This window comes from Glandiceps talaboti, chromosome 8, assembly GCF_964340395.1.
Source record: "Glandiceps talaboti chromosome 8, keGlaTala1.1, whole genome shotgun sequence".
Taxonomy (NCBI): Eukaryota; Metazoa; Hemichordata; class Enteropneusta; family Spengelidae; genus Glandiceps; species Glandiceps talaboti.
In genome coordinates, this window is record NC_135556.1 from 14,699,846 (window position 1) to 14,717,532 (window position 17,687).

The 17,687-nt window shown below is 34.7% G+C and overlaps 1 protein-coding gene across 7 annotated transcripts in view; it reads right to left on the reverse strand.

Moving 5' to 3' along the window:
- Positions 1 to 17,687, reverse strand: part of LOC144438507 (uncharacterized) — an 86,676-nt gene that overhangs the window by 45,148 nt on the left and 23,841 nt on the right. For all 7 annotated transcript variants that reach the window (XM_078127561.1, XM_078127564.1, XM_078127565.1 and 4 more), the window contains exon 4: positions 80 to 177. In XM_078127561.1, the coding sequence (XP_077983687.1) occupies positions 80 to 177 (98 nt within the window). The remainder of the gene's footprint in view (positions 1 to 79; positions 178 to 17,687) is intronic.

Here is a 17,687-nt window from a genome sequence, read left to right on the forward strand (position 1 = left end):
ACAGGTGCAAAGAAACACAAATTGTAAACAGAGCTATTACATGACTGTAAGTGTACTTATGCTTTTAAATGAAACTCACCTGCCCCTGGTGATATCTTGGAGATCCCCAGCATCAAACAATTGTGACCCGGATAATCCTAGCTCCTCACATGCACGTAGGAATTGATTTACGTTATCCTGTGAAAAAAATAACAATACACAAATAAAATAAGATATTAAGTTTCATATTGGTGTGACCTTAACTTGTTATTTTGTCCTAGTTTCATACTTTTGAATACAAAGTCTGTGTGACTACACACTAGTATGCCTCTCCACAAAGTGGTGTTTTTGTCAATGAGCAACAGGTTCCCCTGAGGAAATTACAGGGATAACTGTACAAAGTACAGAATCTGTACAAGTTTTACTACATGTACCTCCTCCATTACCTGGGTTCCACAACCTTAAAACAAGCACACTGAAACAATACACATGGCATTATTCCTTTCAAAGTACGCAATTCCACTTTCTTAATTACAGAGTCGATAACATTATGCATGAAGTTTGCTTCATATAGACAACTTGTGTAATGTATAATTACCTGCAGGCTAAAAGGAAAACATATGAATGACGCGAAACTATCCAGTGAACTGCTAGCTAACACGATAAGAGTGACACGCAAGGTTACAGTTTGTAAACTTTGAACTTTGTAATACAATCAAATCTGTGTGTTAACCAGAGTAAAATCCTGGGTATTAAGATACTAGCCAAAATGAGTAACAAATATTTGGGCCATCCCCTCTGTCTCCTTTTTTAATGTTTACTGTTTTATCTGCTTTATGGTTGTGTATTCATATACAGACTTTAGTTGAATCCACTATTGGTATGATATGATACGATATGACCTACATGAAGTACCACAGCATGAGGATAGAATTTCTACTCGGTTTTTACATATGTGTGAAATGATTAACATAGCCCTGGTATCTCTAAAGCAGTTTAGCAGCATTCCATCACAGTGAAGTAAAACATACTGAGTATACTGGATGTACAATCCTGACAGCTGAGAGAGAGATTAAATAATGCTAACAGTTGTTATATTGGAATATATGAATGCCTAGGTCACAGTTCCTGCCGACTCCTGAAATGCCTAGGGCAGGGTTCAAACATTTCCAAAAATTCTGAGCCATCTATGTTGATGGTAACAAGACAGCTGGTATCTAGAAATAACCATTAACATGATTAAGAAGGAGTCTTTCTCACACAGTATTGTATACTAAAAGTTGTTAAGGTCAAGGGCTTCACTGCAGCTTAATCTTAGTTTATGGCAGCTACCCCTGCTGTGACATTGTTCAATATGTAATGATCCAGACAATGTAATGACCACAGCGGAATGTTAATGTCCACATTTGAGGACAACTGTCACATGGATATCTGGCACCACAAACACAACATATATGGTAAATGGTATACACACATACATGTACATGCACATCTGTAGATAACTGTCACATATGGGCATACAACACCACAAACAACAAATAAAATAAAATAAAATATTGGTATCTGGCGCAACAAACACAACAAATAAAAGTATGCAAAAACATCCAAATCTGAGGACAACTGTCATATATACATGTACAGGTATCTGTCACCACAACAAATAAAGTACATGCACATCTGTATAGATACCTTGAGACATCAGATAGAAGGCTAAATATAGACACGTTTGAGCATGATAAAACCTGGAGCCTACGCTGTCTTGTTCTAGGAAAATGACATATCGCAGTAGTGGCCATGAGTTACATACTAGTGAACAGTATGAAGATACCAGAGATGTGGTTCACAAGTGTTGTATAAATCTAGGTATTGCTACTGAACCTGAATTTGTATTTGTACGGTATACTGTCCCTGTAAGCACTCCATGAACGGAAATGATATTGCCAGACACTGTAAAACATATGTACGTCTGAGAATATGAGTAGAAATCTATTTTCATGGTATATCTTTCTCACTGGACAACTATAAAATACAAATATTTTAGTATTTTTAAATTCCATTTCCAGCATGAATTCAAAGTATAGCCTATATCAAGTTTGTCAGTGGAAAGAAAATCCGAGTATTATTATAACATTTAACACATATCGGATATGAGCTTGATATTCATTACAACTGCAAAATGTTGGTGGGAAACCACTGCTACCGGTAGAATTATGTAGTAATACAAGTAGTCCAAACAATGTCACATTCTGGCTAAATAATGGCCACTACTACACTTAGCTACGTTCTCTGGGGCTATGCCTAGTTTTTTTTTCTATTCTCCATAACCTCAACAAAAGGTTTTTCTTCTCCAGGATACAATACAGGAGTTCTCAGTCAACTTGTTAGTAAGTGATCCCAATCAATACATGGGTGCCCCTGAGAGCAAGGTGTATTGTCCTACCTGTTAACATTGAGTGTATGCCTTCAAACTATCATAGCATTTGGAATTCTCCTGTCAGTGTGTTGACTAATTTTATGGCACAAATAAGCCGAGAAGTCAAGTCTTAAATGATATATCCAGTATGTGCCACCACCACATACATGTACACAGACTATGGACATTATACACTACATTTTGTACTTGTTATTTTTTAGTTAAAAGGGTGACTACATTGTATGCTATGTTTTCATGGGGGAATTGTCTGGAATTCCAGTCGTATGTACAAATGTACTATGTACATGTACATGTACATGTATATATCTTTCTGTATAGCACAGTACTGTTGAAGTGTTCAAAATAAAATATAATAATTTGTTGGTTAAACTTGGAGTCATGGTTTGTAGTTTTTTTCTGTTATGAAAGCCTTGCTGTTGTGTGTGTGTGTGTGTGTGTGTGTGTGTGTGTGTGTGTGTGTGTGTGTGTGTGTGTGTGTGTAATATATGTGAGTGCATGTGTGAAACAGGCATACGTTCTAATCCAAGCAATGACTTTTCTGTTTCACAGTAATATTACATTGAAATTTTTCTTTTCACATAACTGCAGTGTAACAATAGTTTCCTTGGTTTGTTCATATACCCTCCACGAGGGTCTATGGTAATTGTTTCAAGTTTTTGGGGGGTAAGTGCAGGAACTCTGCTATGTTACATTTCCTGAACATTACTGAACCCGCACAGGATAAATGCATTAGAAGTAGTGGTATTTACCTACTTGTACAGGTAGTTAGGGAGGAGTTCTGTTCTTACAATGTGCCATAACTTTACGAGTTGACCCACATAATGAACAGTATATACGAGTTAGCATAATGGTAGGTCTACACCCAACTTTACAACAATAGCAGACACTTCTAGAATTACTACCTACCACTTGTCTGTGGATATATTTGTACAACCTGTGGGCGCTGGTAAACTGAAAGTTAATAAAATACTGGTGTGTACCTGCTATGACTTGACACTGACACACCCTAACTGCTCCACTCCTTCACAGATCAGGCGTTTGTCATATATATTTCTGTATAAGTGTTATCTAACTTCAACAGTTATAGCCTTTTGGGAAACACAAAAAGCTATGTCCTTGGATGTGGGCATAGGTGTGTTCAAAAATTAACATATCTATATGATTGGTTTCTTGCCAACAATACTAACTTATATTTGCACAGAAAAATTAACCAGACATGAAAAAGTGAGCCTAGAGTGTTGGTTTCTGTGGTGTCTGTCTGTCTGTCTGTCTGTCTGTCTGTCTGTCTGTGTTGATTTCTGTGGTGTCTGTCTGTCTGTCTGTCTGTCTGTCTGTCTGTCTGAACCTGTCAGTGTGTCTACATGTATGTGTCTGTCTGTCTGTCTGTCTGTCTGTCTGTCTGTCTGTGTGTGTGTGTGTGTGTTATACAACTTTCCATCATTGCCAGTCTCTACATACATGTATGCCATTAATACCTTCACATAACTGTAACTGTTCCAATTTACACAAATTTCATCAAACCCATTCAAACCCCATACAAGGTATAATACATGATAGTCATATTATAACAATTAATAATTTCGAAAACCGACAAAAATCTGTGAATTTGCAATTTTGATCCAAATATTCACAACACAAATCAGTAAATAATAAACCTTGACATTAGGAGATTATCCATATATACATTATTATCTACTAACCTTGGCATTAGGAGATTATCCATATATACATTATTATCTACTAACCTTGGCATTAGGAGATTATCCATATATACATTATTATCTACTAACCTTGGCATTAGGAGATTATCCATATATACATTATTATCTACTAACCTTGGCATTAGGAGATTATCCATATATACATTATTATCTACCAACCTTGGCATTAGGAGATTATCCATATATACATTATTATCTACTAACCTTGGCATTAGGAGATTACATATCGATATACATCCCCAGAGTATCATATACTGACTATCTAGCACATAGCTAAGTCACAGTAAGTGTACTTCATGTCAACTAGAGAGAACTTACATGGAGATATAACTCAGGTGTGTCATTGAGAACACTGAAAGGGTACTGGCTAATTTATAAACTGGTGTTGACAAAGGTCATTGCGGGTCAAAAAGCAGGAACAGAGCTGCTATTCAGGGTCAACTATGTTGTACTTTTTTAAGGACAGAACGAACCATTCCATTCGATCATAAATATGGGAAGATCCAAAAGTTGGAACCATGTCATCTTTGCAGCCATAATGTCAAGATTCAAATAATTGAAATTGAAATGTTAATTTGTTATGTCGCTTACATATACATCCCTCTACTGAATGTGGAAACGTATAATATAGACTCGAGGGCTCTTCATTGTCTTTTCATGCAATTGACACGTCATATCCATACCTCTCTTGTTGTTCAGCACTAGAGGTTGACAGCAGGGGTTTTATGTCAATTTCTGACCTTACATTGCCCTATTGTACTATATTATGGCACGCAATCTAAACATTAATACTCACACAATTAATATATGTAGTATGGTCAACACATGGTGAATGATTCACATGATCAAACTAGTGAACAGCTGTAGCTAGGCAATGTCAAACATCCCTAATGACCAACTTTGGATAAGGACTAAAATCGAGGTGAGAAAGCACTTGTTTGGCACAGCTATAAAAAATTTGCCCAGAACACGTCTGTCCGATAGAGGGACTATGTCCAAAACAAAAGAATGATCCTATGTAATCCTTATTAAGATATCACTATCGCAATGACCCAGGGATTGAAACACAGCCCTTTATATTAGTAATATAATGGTTAATATCCAAGGTTCATGTCATATACATTACATATTTAATAACTCAATGTTCTGTAAGCTGAGTTCAAGTCCTATACATTACATATTTAATAACTCAATGTTCTGTAATCTGAGTTCAAGTCCTATACATTACATATTTAATAACTCAATGTTCTGTAATCTGAGTTCAAGTCCTATACATTACATATTTAATAACTCAATGTTCTGTAATCAGAGTTCAAGTCCTATACATTACATATTTAATAACTCAATGTTCAGTAATCTGAGTTCAAGTCCTATACATTACATATTTAATAACTCAATGTTCTGTAATCTGAGTTCAAGTCCTATACATTACATATTTAATAACTCAATGTTCTGTAATCAGAGTTCAAGTCCTACACATTACATATTTAATAACTCAATGTTCTGTAATCTGAGTTCAAGTCCTACACATTACATATTTAATAACTCAATGTTCTGTAATCTGAGTTCAAGTCCTATACATTACATATTTAATAACTCAATGTTCTGTAATCTGAGTTCAAGTCCTACACATTACATATTTTGCGTATATTTCTTACATAAAGTATTTTTGAAATGTGAAAATTGTTGGCATCATAATAAACAAAATATGATGGATTAACACTTACTGATAGTGATATCCAAGGATAATTTATGAAATATGACTACGATATTGATATGCCTTAGTAATATGGCAGGCCACCAACTATGTATGGAGTTATACACTAGGATTATGTATAGTAACAGGATCAAATTTTGAACAACATACACTAAATGTAACTGTTCATAATATGATTCTATGATATCAACACACCATTATGAAACTGATATCTATGGCAACACTACTTGGATAGGGATACAAAAGCCCTGTCCATATCTGATCCGGATCCAGTCTGAATTAAACTGATCCAGATCACTTTATTCTGCATCGAATCCACTTTCCATCTACAATATCAAATTGAAAGATGGATTTGATTTGAATAACGCTAGTGTACCTGTCCACACACTACCAGCTTCGATGCAGATTACTTATTATCAAAGTACTTCACTTGAGTACGCATCTGTCCACACCAGGCAAAACTGATTGTGATCTGATTTGAATTACTTTGATCCGGATCGAAACCACCACTCATAGTAGGCTTCGACCTGGATCAGTTAATTCAAATTAGATACGAATTAACCACAAAATATGGATGGGAAGATCGAATTGGATCCGAATCAGATTTTGTAGTATGGACATGCTTAAAAATTCGTGTCAAACTGACAACTTTTTGAAGTTTAAAATCTCTTACTCATTACATAGGTTAACATAGAAAGCATCTGTCCAGTCATGCCTTACAACAGCCTATGATGTAAATGTACATCGTGACTGTAAAGGTAGAACACCATACAATTCAATGACAGGATGTCCTTCATCAGTTTTATCTCCAAAGACCAGAAGTCATTGAACACAATTGAAAATATTTTATGAGCACTTTTCAACAAAGTTTCTTTGTTAGGCAAGAACAAAGTAATTTCTAATCACGTTTTTTGTTCCCTGAAAACTCTCAACCAAGTGAGAGACAATGGATATCTTGACCTTCAACCAGTGTCAAATCAAATATATAACCAACACTCACTCACTCACTCACAAAGAATTTCCTGGGAGGATGAAATAAACCATTGAAAAGCAATGTAATATCTTATAAACAATGTATGAGGAAATGTAAGGAAAACGCTATTAATATCAACAAGACTTGGCTGAACTTTTCATACTGTTTATCAAATGGGATATGCTATTTATTGGGTAATGTACGATGCGTCAATTTAGTGGTTACAGCATGAAATTTATATTGCAATATTCCATGTCTGTGAATGACAAAAATTTACCGATAAAAGTGACTTCTTTTTAGAGGCTCACTTTAGACTAGGATTACAATCTAAGTGTGACAAATGTTTGATTGGCAGAGCTATAGAAAAAGTTGGTCCAGAACAAAAGAACGGTTACACTAATGCAATGACCAGGGACTGAAACATAGGCCTTTAATTAAAACCATGATCTGGATAATCAATTCTTAGCAAAACACAATTGCTGTGTATATAGCTCATATAAACCGACAACTCCAGAAAGATCACTGTGATGTTCTACCCCAAGTACAATAACAATCTTGACATGTATAATAGTATATTTATGAGACTGAAACCTGAAACTATACACTATGGTATCTGTGTTCACATACATGGAATTCTTCAATTTCATGGGCAGTTTATGGAGACTTAATTCTACCAAACTCCTGTCCTAACAACTCAATTTATATTAAAATGAGTCAGACTTTGTTTATCACAGCTATAATCTACACTGATCTCATCTTGATACATCAACATTGATTCTCATTTATGGTAGAAAGGAGCTGAAGGGGGTGTTAAGCCAGCCTGGGGCATCTAGTACTTGCACTCAGATATCAAAAGCTACAATGTAGTAAACATACAAACAATGAGGCTATTAATTAACACACAAGTATTTCCTTATTGAAAGCAATTTAAGTTTCCTGGTGAACTGAATTAACAAGTTAGGTACAAACATTTTAAGAATTGATTGGTGTGTTCAGTGTTATTAACCTAAATGTCATGAGTACGTCTTTCTTTAGTCATATCTGACAGGCACAAATAGATTATTTCATGGTTCAATAACAACTGATAGAATTAATAACAAATGCCATTCTTTCATAACACTTTATAACATATTGCTCAAAGCACTATACAACCCATAACACCAAAGTAAGACAGTTTTCTGTATGTACATGTACCACAAACGTTTACAGCATCCATATCAAGTATAAAAGTATACTATTTCATTTGCTAATTGACCATATTAGAAAGGCCACATGCTAGGCTTGTAAATAAACCAATTGAAACAGTATACTTTTACATTTGATATGGGTGCTAGTGTAGCACATACAGAAAGTGCTTTACTTCAGTGTTATTGGTTGTACTAACGTTTTATCCCTGGTACAAACCTATAATGACAGTGTCCACTGTGCTTCAACTCCTTGGGAATATACACATGTGCAATCACTGTTGCATCTATACATGTAAATATATACCACAGAATTAAATCCTTTAAACAGCACCCCCTATCCTACCAGGTCCCCATTGATAGAGTGGTGTAGACCGAGGGGCACAACAATGATTCACATCTTGTCAATGGAAAACAAATGGCAGTAGTGGGGCTCAAAAAAATATTCAGCTCAAAAATCTGGTTACTGTCGGTCTAACGTTTTGAACTGCACATCTATTCCATGTTTTAACTCAAATGTGACGTGGGCTGTTACCAAAAAAGAAAGTACAAAACAGAATGTTACAGATGAGACATATCATCAGTGAATCTGATACCCAGGTCATGAAATATGATAGCCAATGGACCCATGGTTCAAAAAGTTAGATATTATATGAGAGACATAATCACGTGCATGTTTTTATTTCATGCAAATAAACTGTACAAGTTAGTTTTTCTATGCAGTGTATAGTCACGTAGCTGAACTTGTTCAGAAACATCTACAAAATATGACATATCATCACACAGAGTACATTCCAGTCAACAGCTGGTAGATTTTTTTATTCGAAACGCCACGACGAAACCAAATATATCAAGCCAAAAGCAAGGGAGATGAAAAAGAGATAACTACAGCAATAGCTAATGGAAGTAGAATCATCCAGGGTTCACCTAATAGTCAATGCATCCAGGGAATAACTACTCAACATTACTGGGACTATAAAAACAAATATAACCAGGAAAAGGAAGTTGTGATTGGAAATTGATAAGCTTATCCATGACACCATACAGAAGGCATTGGGAACCTATCTAAGCCAAATATAAACCAGGATAGACTAATGAAATACAAACAAATAAGTCTTGGGGTTCATTGTCTCAGGTCAATTTGATACTAGTGATGTGGAAGTGGATGTACATTCTCTGAATACAAAATAAACAGTGCCTGACATTTTTTGTGAAATCTAACTTGGAATTATCTAAACTAATCGCCATGATTTACAATTCAGGGTACATGTAATTTACATTGTAAACATAATTATTGGCCTGTCTACTGACTGGATTTATACCAGAGCTTGAAATTAACTTTTTTTGCTTTGGTAGTCCTAGTGGGCTACCAATTTCAGAAAGTGGTAGCCCAAGGTTGGTGACCAATAGCACTATATTCCTGAACTGAAAAACAGAGTTCCTCTATTAGAAATATGTCTGTTATTAAAATACTTTCATCTTCATAAATCTCCCATCCTTTAAATCATTGCATGATCAGTGGTAGCCTGACCCAGCCACACTCTTTCATTATCCCTAATATTGCATGGAGTGTAGCACTGAGTCACAGATCCTGCTAGCCTAGACTTGCCATGGTCCAACTTTCTCAAAGAATAACTTTGAAACAACTTCAGACATTGAAGAATGGAACAAAGTAAACAAATGAATGTGATTAATAATAATTGGCACAGCATGTTGGAAATACAGAGACTTGTATTACATTTCATGGTTTGATAAGAACACTTTTATGGCCTCTTTGCATGTACATGAATAGCCATGGGAACTTCAAGTTTGTTTGTGAATGTGAACTATTATGAAAAGAGGCCATACAACTGTTGTTATCAAATGATGAAATGTAATACTGGTACATGTCTCTCTGTATTTTCAACATGCTTTACCAGGAGTAATTAATCCAATTCATTTGTTTACTGTCCCTGTTTGTAACAGGTTCTGTTGTCAACAGTCTGATGTCAGCAGTTGTACATGTAGTGAGACCATGACATGTTTCTGGTCTAACTTCAAATCAGTAGACAGGCAACATGATTATTTGAATGTTATGTAATATAACTTGTGTTGTCTGTCTCGGATCAAGGTCTTCCTTACCTCACCTTCTTCCCCTTTCTCTCATTAATCATTTTGTAGTCATATAAAATATGAGAAAGGGGTCAATAGTCCATGAAAAGGGAGCTTATTGAATGTGAGAAAGTGGTTTATCCCCTCCTGAATTTCTGCAAATGAGCTTTTCAAAAGTTAAGAGACTTTTTAATTCAAGTCAAGTCTTTGATGAACTGTAAGAATGAGTAGTTCTAATAAGTAGCATACAATGTATGTATCTCATGGGGGAAAGGAACATATTATAAATCAATTACAGGAAGACTGCTGTTATGATCCCATTTCAATTATTGTTAAAACTTAACTATTTCATCCCTATAGTACCTGCATGTTCCATCATGAAGTCAGTCACATGCTAGCCTACCTGTAGACTTGAAGGACTATCGCTATTCCACTATTCCACTAGTGTTTTTGCAAAGGGCAGTAAGTAGGTAAAAATCTACCAGGGTTCCCATGTCATTTTACCTCGGTTCCCAAACAAAATTACCAGACTTAATTTTTATGGGGAAGCGCTGCCATGTTTATCCATTTTACCCTTCCTCTTACCTGGGTTCCCAACCTTAGCAAAAACACTGCACTATCCTAACTGACATTTTGGTTTTCTGAATTTTCGTTGTCCTTCCAAGTCTACTCCGACTCCTATTTCCAATTGGTATTAAGCCAAGCCCCACCATACATATAAAGTGTTATATATTAACATAAATTTGAATATAATATGATGTACATGGGAATAAAACCTGGCCTTCCTTCAAAAACTGTTTCCAAACACATCTTACTTTGAAAAGTGCAGCTCAATACAGACACTTAAAGTCAGGACACGTACATTTGTCTACTCACTTGCATATAATCTGGTAAATACTAATCTATATTCATCCATCACAGAATATTAAAAATCCTGTGATGAGATGTGATGGAAATATTTCACTTTATGAATAATGCCAGACATGTCTCCTAGGTTTAGCTGTGATTTGCATACAAAAAAGTATCTATTCCCTGGAATTTATAATCCAGAATATATCATCCTATGTTACTGTCTCTTCCATGGAATATATCCTGAGAGAGACCATTTACAGACCAAATGGATAACTCCTACGTTACTTTCTATTCCATGGAATTCATCATTCAGTGAGACCATTTTGTGACCAACAGATAAGTCCTATGTTACTGTCTATTCCACGGAATATGTTCTGAGAAAGACCATTTACAGACACCAATAAATAACCCCTATATCACTTTCTATTCCATGGAATCTAAAAATCCAGAAAGACCATTCCATCCTGAGAGACCATAATTCAGAAAGACCATTCAATCCAGAGAGACTATTTGCCAACCAATTATAACCCCTATGGTACTTGTTAGCCTGGGAGATTGTCAAGGACTTTATGACAAATGATTATTTATAAACATGAACTTTACTGTATACACAAAGGGACATTCTTGTTAGTGAAATATTGTAATAGCTACTGATTACACACATAACACTTGAACAGTCCACGCCCTCAAAACATATTTACTTTTGTACTGACTTTTTCCTCATTTCTGTCTTATTAAATCTTACATGTGTCTCTATATGCAATAAAGCAGCTTCAGTTTTGATTCTTTTTAAATTTGTTTTTGTTCACTTTTTATGTGACAGAGTTGCTGAAGGCTGTTTTTCAAAGTTCACAAGAACATGTATCGTGAGTGGTATGTATTCCTAGCTAATACTGTACAGATGTCAGCTGATCTGTAAGTTTACCATGAAAGTGTAAGGTACTCCCTCGGCTTACAGATATGACGTGATATGTATGTAAGTTTATGATGAAACTTTGAGCTATTTGGCAGCTCACAGATGTGAGAGGTGATCTGTGATGAAACTGCCTGAATGAAAAGAAAGTGCACATACAAAATCTCACTGAGCATAATGGGGTATTTCCGTTATGTAGTTGTGTGCATAGGATGTCCCTACTAACACATTATAGTATAGATACTCTAAACTTGGATATTTTCACCACTAGAAAATTTTGCATTTTTGCAGTCTTCAGCTAGTTCTTGAAAACTAATTTTTACTAATTACCAGACTAGTACATTGTGTTCATGTACAAGAAGGCACTACTTATTTTTGTGTTCTTGTTGTCCAGCGAAATAAGTGGAAATAAGACACCAGCGAAAATGTCCAGGTTTACATTTCAAAGTCTGGAATGATAGTTTAAATTGATGACAAGGTTTTAAATGAGGGGGGTTCCGTATCACTAATGGGTGATTTTTTTTCATGTTATGTATTGTACTACTACTAAGTAATTTCTCTACTTGCATGTGTCTAGACGTAATGATTACTTAGGCATCATCTTAGCAGGTAACTCCTTATATCACAATTATTGATTCAAGGAAGGCTGGCCTTCAAAACAGACTGTTGAAGTGTACAATAGGAAAAGGAGAGTGGTTTACAATAATATTGACATGAAGTAGCAGATTATATGACATGAAATTATATACAGTTGGAACAGTGCAAGGTGATCAGCAATGGAAATTTGTGGTAATAGAAAAAAGAGCTACCTAATTGAAGCAGGTAATACTGTAAGATACACACATCAACGGAAGTGAAATGGCACTCAATTGCTATATTTCACACACTGAACTATATGATACAAGGTTAACGGAAATAGCTCCTTTTGTACCCCTTCCCACACGAAAATTATTTTCTACAGAGTACACACCTCACCCTGACCCCTTCATGAAATGCAGCTGGGAGAGAGAAGGATGGGCTATTACTGGCTGAGAACTGAGAATTCATGTATATACAAGTTGAGAAGTTTCATAAATTAGTGTGGGAATCAAGTTTACATATTTATGCAAACACCACTGGACTTATTAGGAACACAAAAGGCCACCCGTCTAAGCTCTAAATTTATGTATATTTAATGCCTAGGGTATGATTATGTAACCAGTTGGGGTATCATCTGCCTAAATCTTCCCACTTCGTAAACCTCATGGGGATAATTCCATTAGTGTTTATTGGACTGTTAGAAATGGTAAACAAACTCAAAGGCATGACAGTTTTACTGTGAACTTCACATGTAAAATATTCCTTCTTTTCACACACACAATGAGGTTTTTGTTTAAGCTGCAAACACTTGAAAAGCAGGCCTGGTGACCTACATAGATAGTTTATTATAAATTTGAAATTTGGTGCGACACCGTCTCTTGCAAAGATTTCACCCATGACAGTAGCTTTTCAAAGGTGCCTTGGAATCACAAATGACAATGGATGGAATTTCATTATCAGCCACAGAGTTCAGTAGATAAAACAGTGTGACTAATGCTATTAGGCAACTCATGTGTGCACCCGCCCAGTGTCATGGTAGAGTGTCAAACCTTCAAGTATATATGGGGTACACGTAAACGGTGAGCATATGCCACTGTCACTCAACTCTGAGATCTCTGTGTTTGTGCTGACTGTGATTTCAATCTTTCCTGATAGAAGTTAGGTTGTACATTCTATGTGAAGGCATAGGGTATAGAATTCAAAGTTGTAAGCTGCTTTCTCCTCACTATCTCCTCTCACTAAATACAAACCCACTATCATGTAAATCAGCAGTACACCAAAATAGTAGTAGCCAGAACCCAGTGGCTTCCACCACCATGATTGCCAAACCTAAACATTTAGTATACAATATTAAGACAGGAATTACTGAGATTATTCCCTTTGTCACTGGACAGGGATTCCATTCACATCTACAGATGGTATGTGACGGTAAGAATTGATGACCTTACCTCAAAACAGTAAAAGACTCCAATCACACTAGAGCAGGGAAGTCCACAGACTGGCAGCAGCAGTTGCACTAAATACTCATTTGCATATCTAAGGGTTTGTGGCTTGTCAACAGAGCGGAACATTCCATTCTGAATGCTCAATGGGTGGGTGCCAAATTTACCAGAGGGGCTTCACTAAGATCACTTAAAGCTTTGAAATAGCTATTCCACATCAGTATAGAATGCTTCATAAACTCATAATTTCAACGTGAATGATTCTATCCAGTATGTTAAATTGATGCGAAGAGCACAGTTTTTGAATGCTGCCACCCCCTATTATCTGAAATGGTGCACATACCATGCATTCCTAGTTTGATAGGTCATTAGCATCTAATTAAAATGTTGACATTCACTGTTTACATGAAAGCCATGACAGAGTGCTGTCATTTCAGTAGGTAGGGCTTCTCATATGCCACAATGAACAAATTACACAAAGCAATTTGTAATTTTAACGCAAGCTGAACAATTTAAAAATACTTCAACCTTGCAGTCAAACCAACTATAAATTGTCATTCTGTACACCATTATAAAATGACTGTTTAGTGAACCTACCACTCATCTCCACCAGCATTTATACTGTGAATGAGATTAATAGGTAACATATGTACAACAATGAATAAATCATGTCAAGTTTCCCCCATAATCTAATTTTCTCTACTTTCAAGTTTAACCCATACAACTTGAACTTGTTCACAGTCATCCAGATCTCCAACATTTTATTTCTACATAAAATACAGACATCGATAATTATTCAAAAAATTTTCTATCAATATTTCACTCATTTCCTTCTCTTTTTTCTTTTTTTTAATAAATATCTCAATATGTCAGACACTAATTCAATTAAACATGACACCAAGTGAAACTAATCCCTCTGATAAGGGAATATTAGAACCAAAACTTCCGGTATATATGTGATTAATTTACTAATGGCCTGTCCATTGGACTTCTAGGAACCCTCACCAGCATACATATGAAGTAAATTACGACTATTCAGAATTCAATATGGTAAACATATGTATTATTTAGGTATTATAAATTAATTTAATTGAATATTGGCAACAAGGTATACAAGCATTATGTTGAAAATATTATAATTAATAAATAATTTTTGGAATGGCAGGGTTAATTTTATTAAAAATCAACACTTTTATAGTAAGAAGTATAATCTAACAAATTGATTTAACTGTATTAATAATTAACTTTTTATAGTATTAATTAACTTTTTATAGTAACTTTGTATAGTACGGTTATTACTGGATTATCATACATATTTATACAGTATACACGCAAGTTTACATATTTCATAAAAACAATTACTTCTAATATCACTATAAATATCACTCACTGGAAGGTTTTTAGATATTGTACTAATGATATACAAAATATTTGAAAAAGAAAGAAAAACTTCTTGCAATTAAAAAAAGAAGCTTGGTTCGTTGAGAAAACAGTTCAACTGTGCAAAAAAACATGCATCATAACAAAATCGAAAACAATTATTTCAATACAGGTCTTGAACTGGATTTCGGTTCACATGATAGTTGATTTTCTCAAAATAAAAACTTGTTTTCTTTGAAATTACATAACATAGTTTTTAGTTGTCTAGAGATACAGGTAGACTGCTTGACAACTTAATCATATAGGTGTGGTAAAGATTGAACTGCTGATATCAGTCACACTTGGTAGACACTATGTGCTGTACACACTTGTGTATATTTACACAACGTAGATCAACAAATCCTTGCTGCAGGGCTAGCCAATCTGTAGACTTGAACAACTATCGCTACTATATTCCAGTATCCTAACTGACATTTTGATTTTTTCGAATTTTCGCTATCGCGAAAATGTCAGTTAGGATAGCAGAATACTGAATAGTGTAGTAGCGATAGTGGTTCAAGTCTATACAATACAATACTATACAATACTATACTATGCTATAAGAGTGTCTATATGGCCAGCTATGCGATGCTAATAGCTATGCTATGAGAGCATCTGTATTGCTATGCTATATGCTATAGTTCAACCCATCTGTATTGCTTGCTTTGCTTTGCCATGATCAAAACCTCTGTCTGGCCTATAGTACGATCAGAACTTCTGTACAGCTCTACTAGTACTATACTAATAACCATGCTATGCTAGCAGAAGTGTAAGGCTTGCTATACTATGAATAGAATAGAATAGAATAGAATAGAATAGAATAGAATAGAATAGAATAGAATAGAATAGAATAGAATAGAATAGAATAGAATAGAATAGAATAGAATAGAATAGAATAGAATTTTTGTTGCATCCATTAAGAAAACTACATTCTTCATTGGATTTTCTGCAATAAGTGTTAGGTGCTAAAACAGATCTAGACTAGTAAACATATAAACATGAGTAATAAATAAAATGCTACACAAATATCTGCATGGTTTGCTATGCTATGTTATCAAAACTCTGTTAAAGGGCTGCTATGCTATGCTATTGGAATGTCTCTGTAATTGTGTTATGCTATGTTATGCTATCAGAAGTCTATTAAAGTCAATAGCCAGTACAGATATTAGACTTAACAGTCAGACACAACATAAATACTTGAATATTATCAATCAGACAATCTGCTGGTATTTTGTTCTTTGGGTAGAGTATACAACATAGATATACCAGTAAGATAATATACTTCCTTAATTTTATCAATTTGAAAGATATGGGATGAACTGATTATATCAATTAAAAGATTATTCCTCATATTTTGTACATTTCAACATAGAAAATAGAGAGAAATCTCAAGTCCAAACACGTACACTTTTTAATCATGTGTTGTTCTATTCTCCATTCCATGTGATGAAGAAAATTCATGGCGTTTATTTTCAATTTTAATGTCTTGTACTTCTGTCAACTTAATCCACATTCTAGCCAAATTTGCTGCATATAGTTTTAAATCTAGGGACAAGTTCATATAGAAACATTTAGTTCAGTTTCTGTGATGTTTTGTCTTGGTCATAACTGTTCCTTCCAACTGTTCTCTGTATCTTTATTTTCATACTGTACAATGAGACTGGTGGCCAAATATACTATTAAATAAACTTCTGATTTTTATTTTTTATTTCTTTTAATTATTTTCTTTCTAATCTTTTTTTTGTTACATCAGTAAATTGTACCAGTCCCATGACTAGGATTGTAACATTTAGATTTTATCAAAAATCTTTAAAACTTGATGCCAATGATGACATTTGAAAACATTACTATAATACTATAATCTATTATCTCAAAGTCATCCATCATTGATAAATAAAAACAACGACCAAAAACATTATCTCAGCAACATATGAATTTCTGGAGGCACAGCATAACTATATTCATTAGGTATCTTATACCTTATGTTGTTAGATTCAGCTGTATACAGAAGGAATTGAAAATTTAATGCATGAAATATTGGAAGACTTTACTATTTGATACGGTTCAATATTAGTAATAGAAGCCTTGAGTTTCCAATGCATATATTAATCTACTAATCTATCAACTACTAAAGGCCTACTTCGGTTTAGGATTAAAATCTAGGTGTGAAAATTAGATTGGCACGGTTTCAGAAAAGGTTAATCCACAACAAAAAAATGATCCTAGTATGTAACCCTTATTAAGATGACACTAATGCGATGCCTCAGGACTGAAAAATACCCCTTTAACTGAAAAATTCCCACAAATTGGTGTTCATTCACTGCAACTGATACAACCAGATTTCCTATCTGATTACTCTCCACATTGTATTGTATTTAGCGAT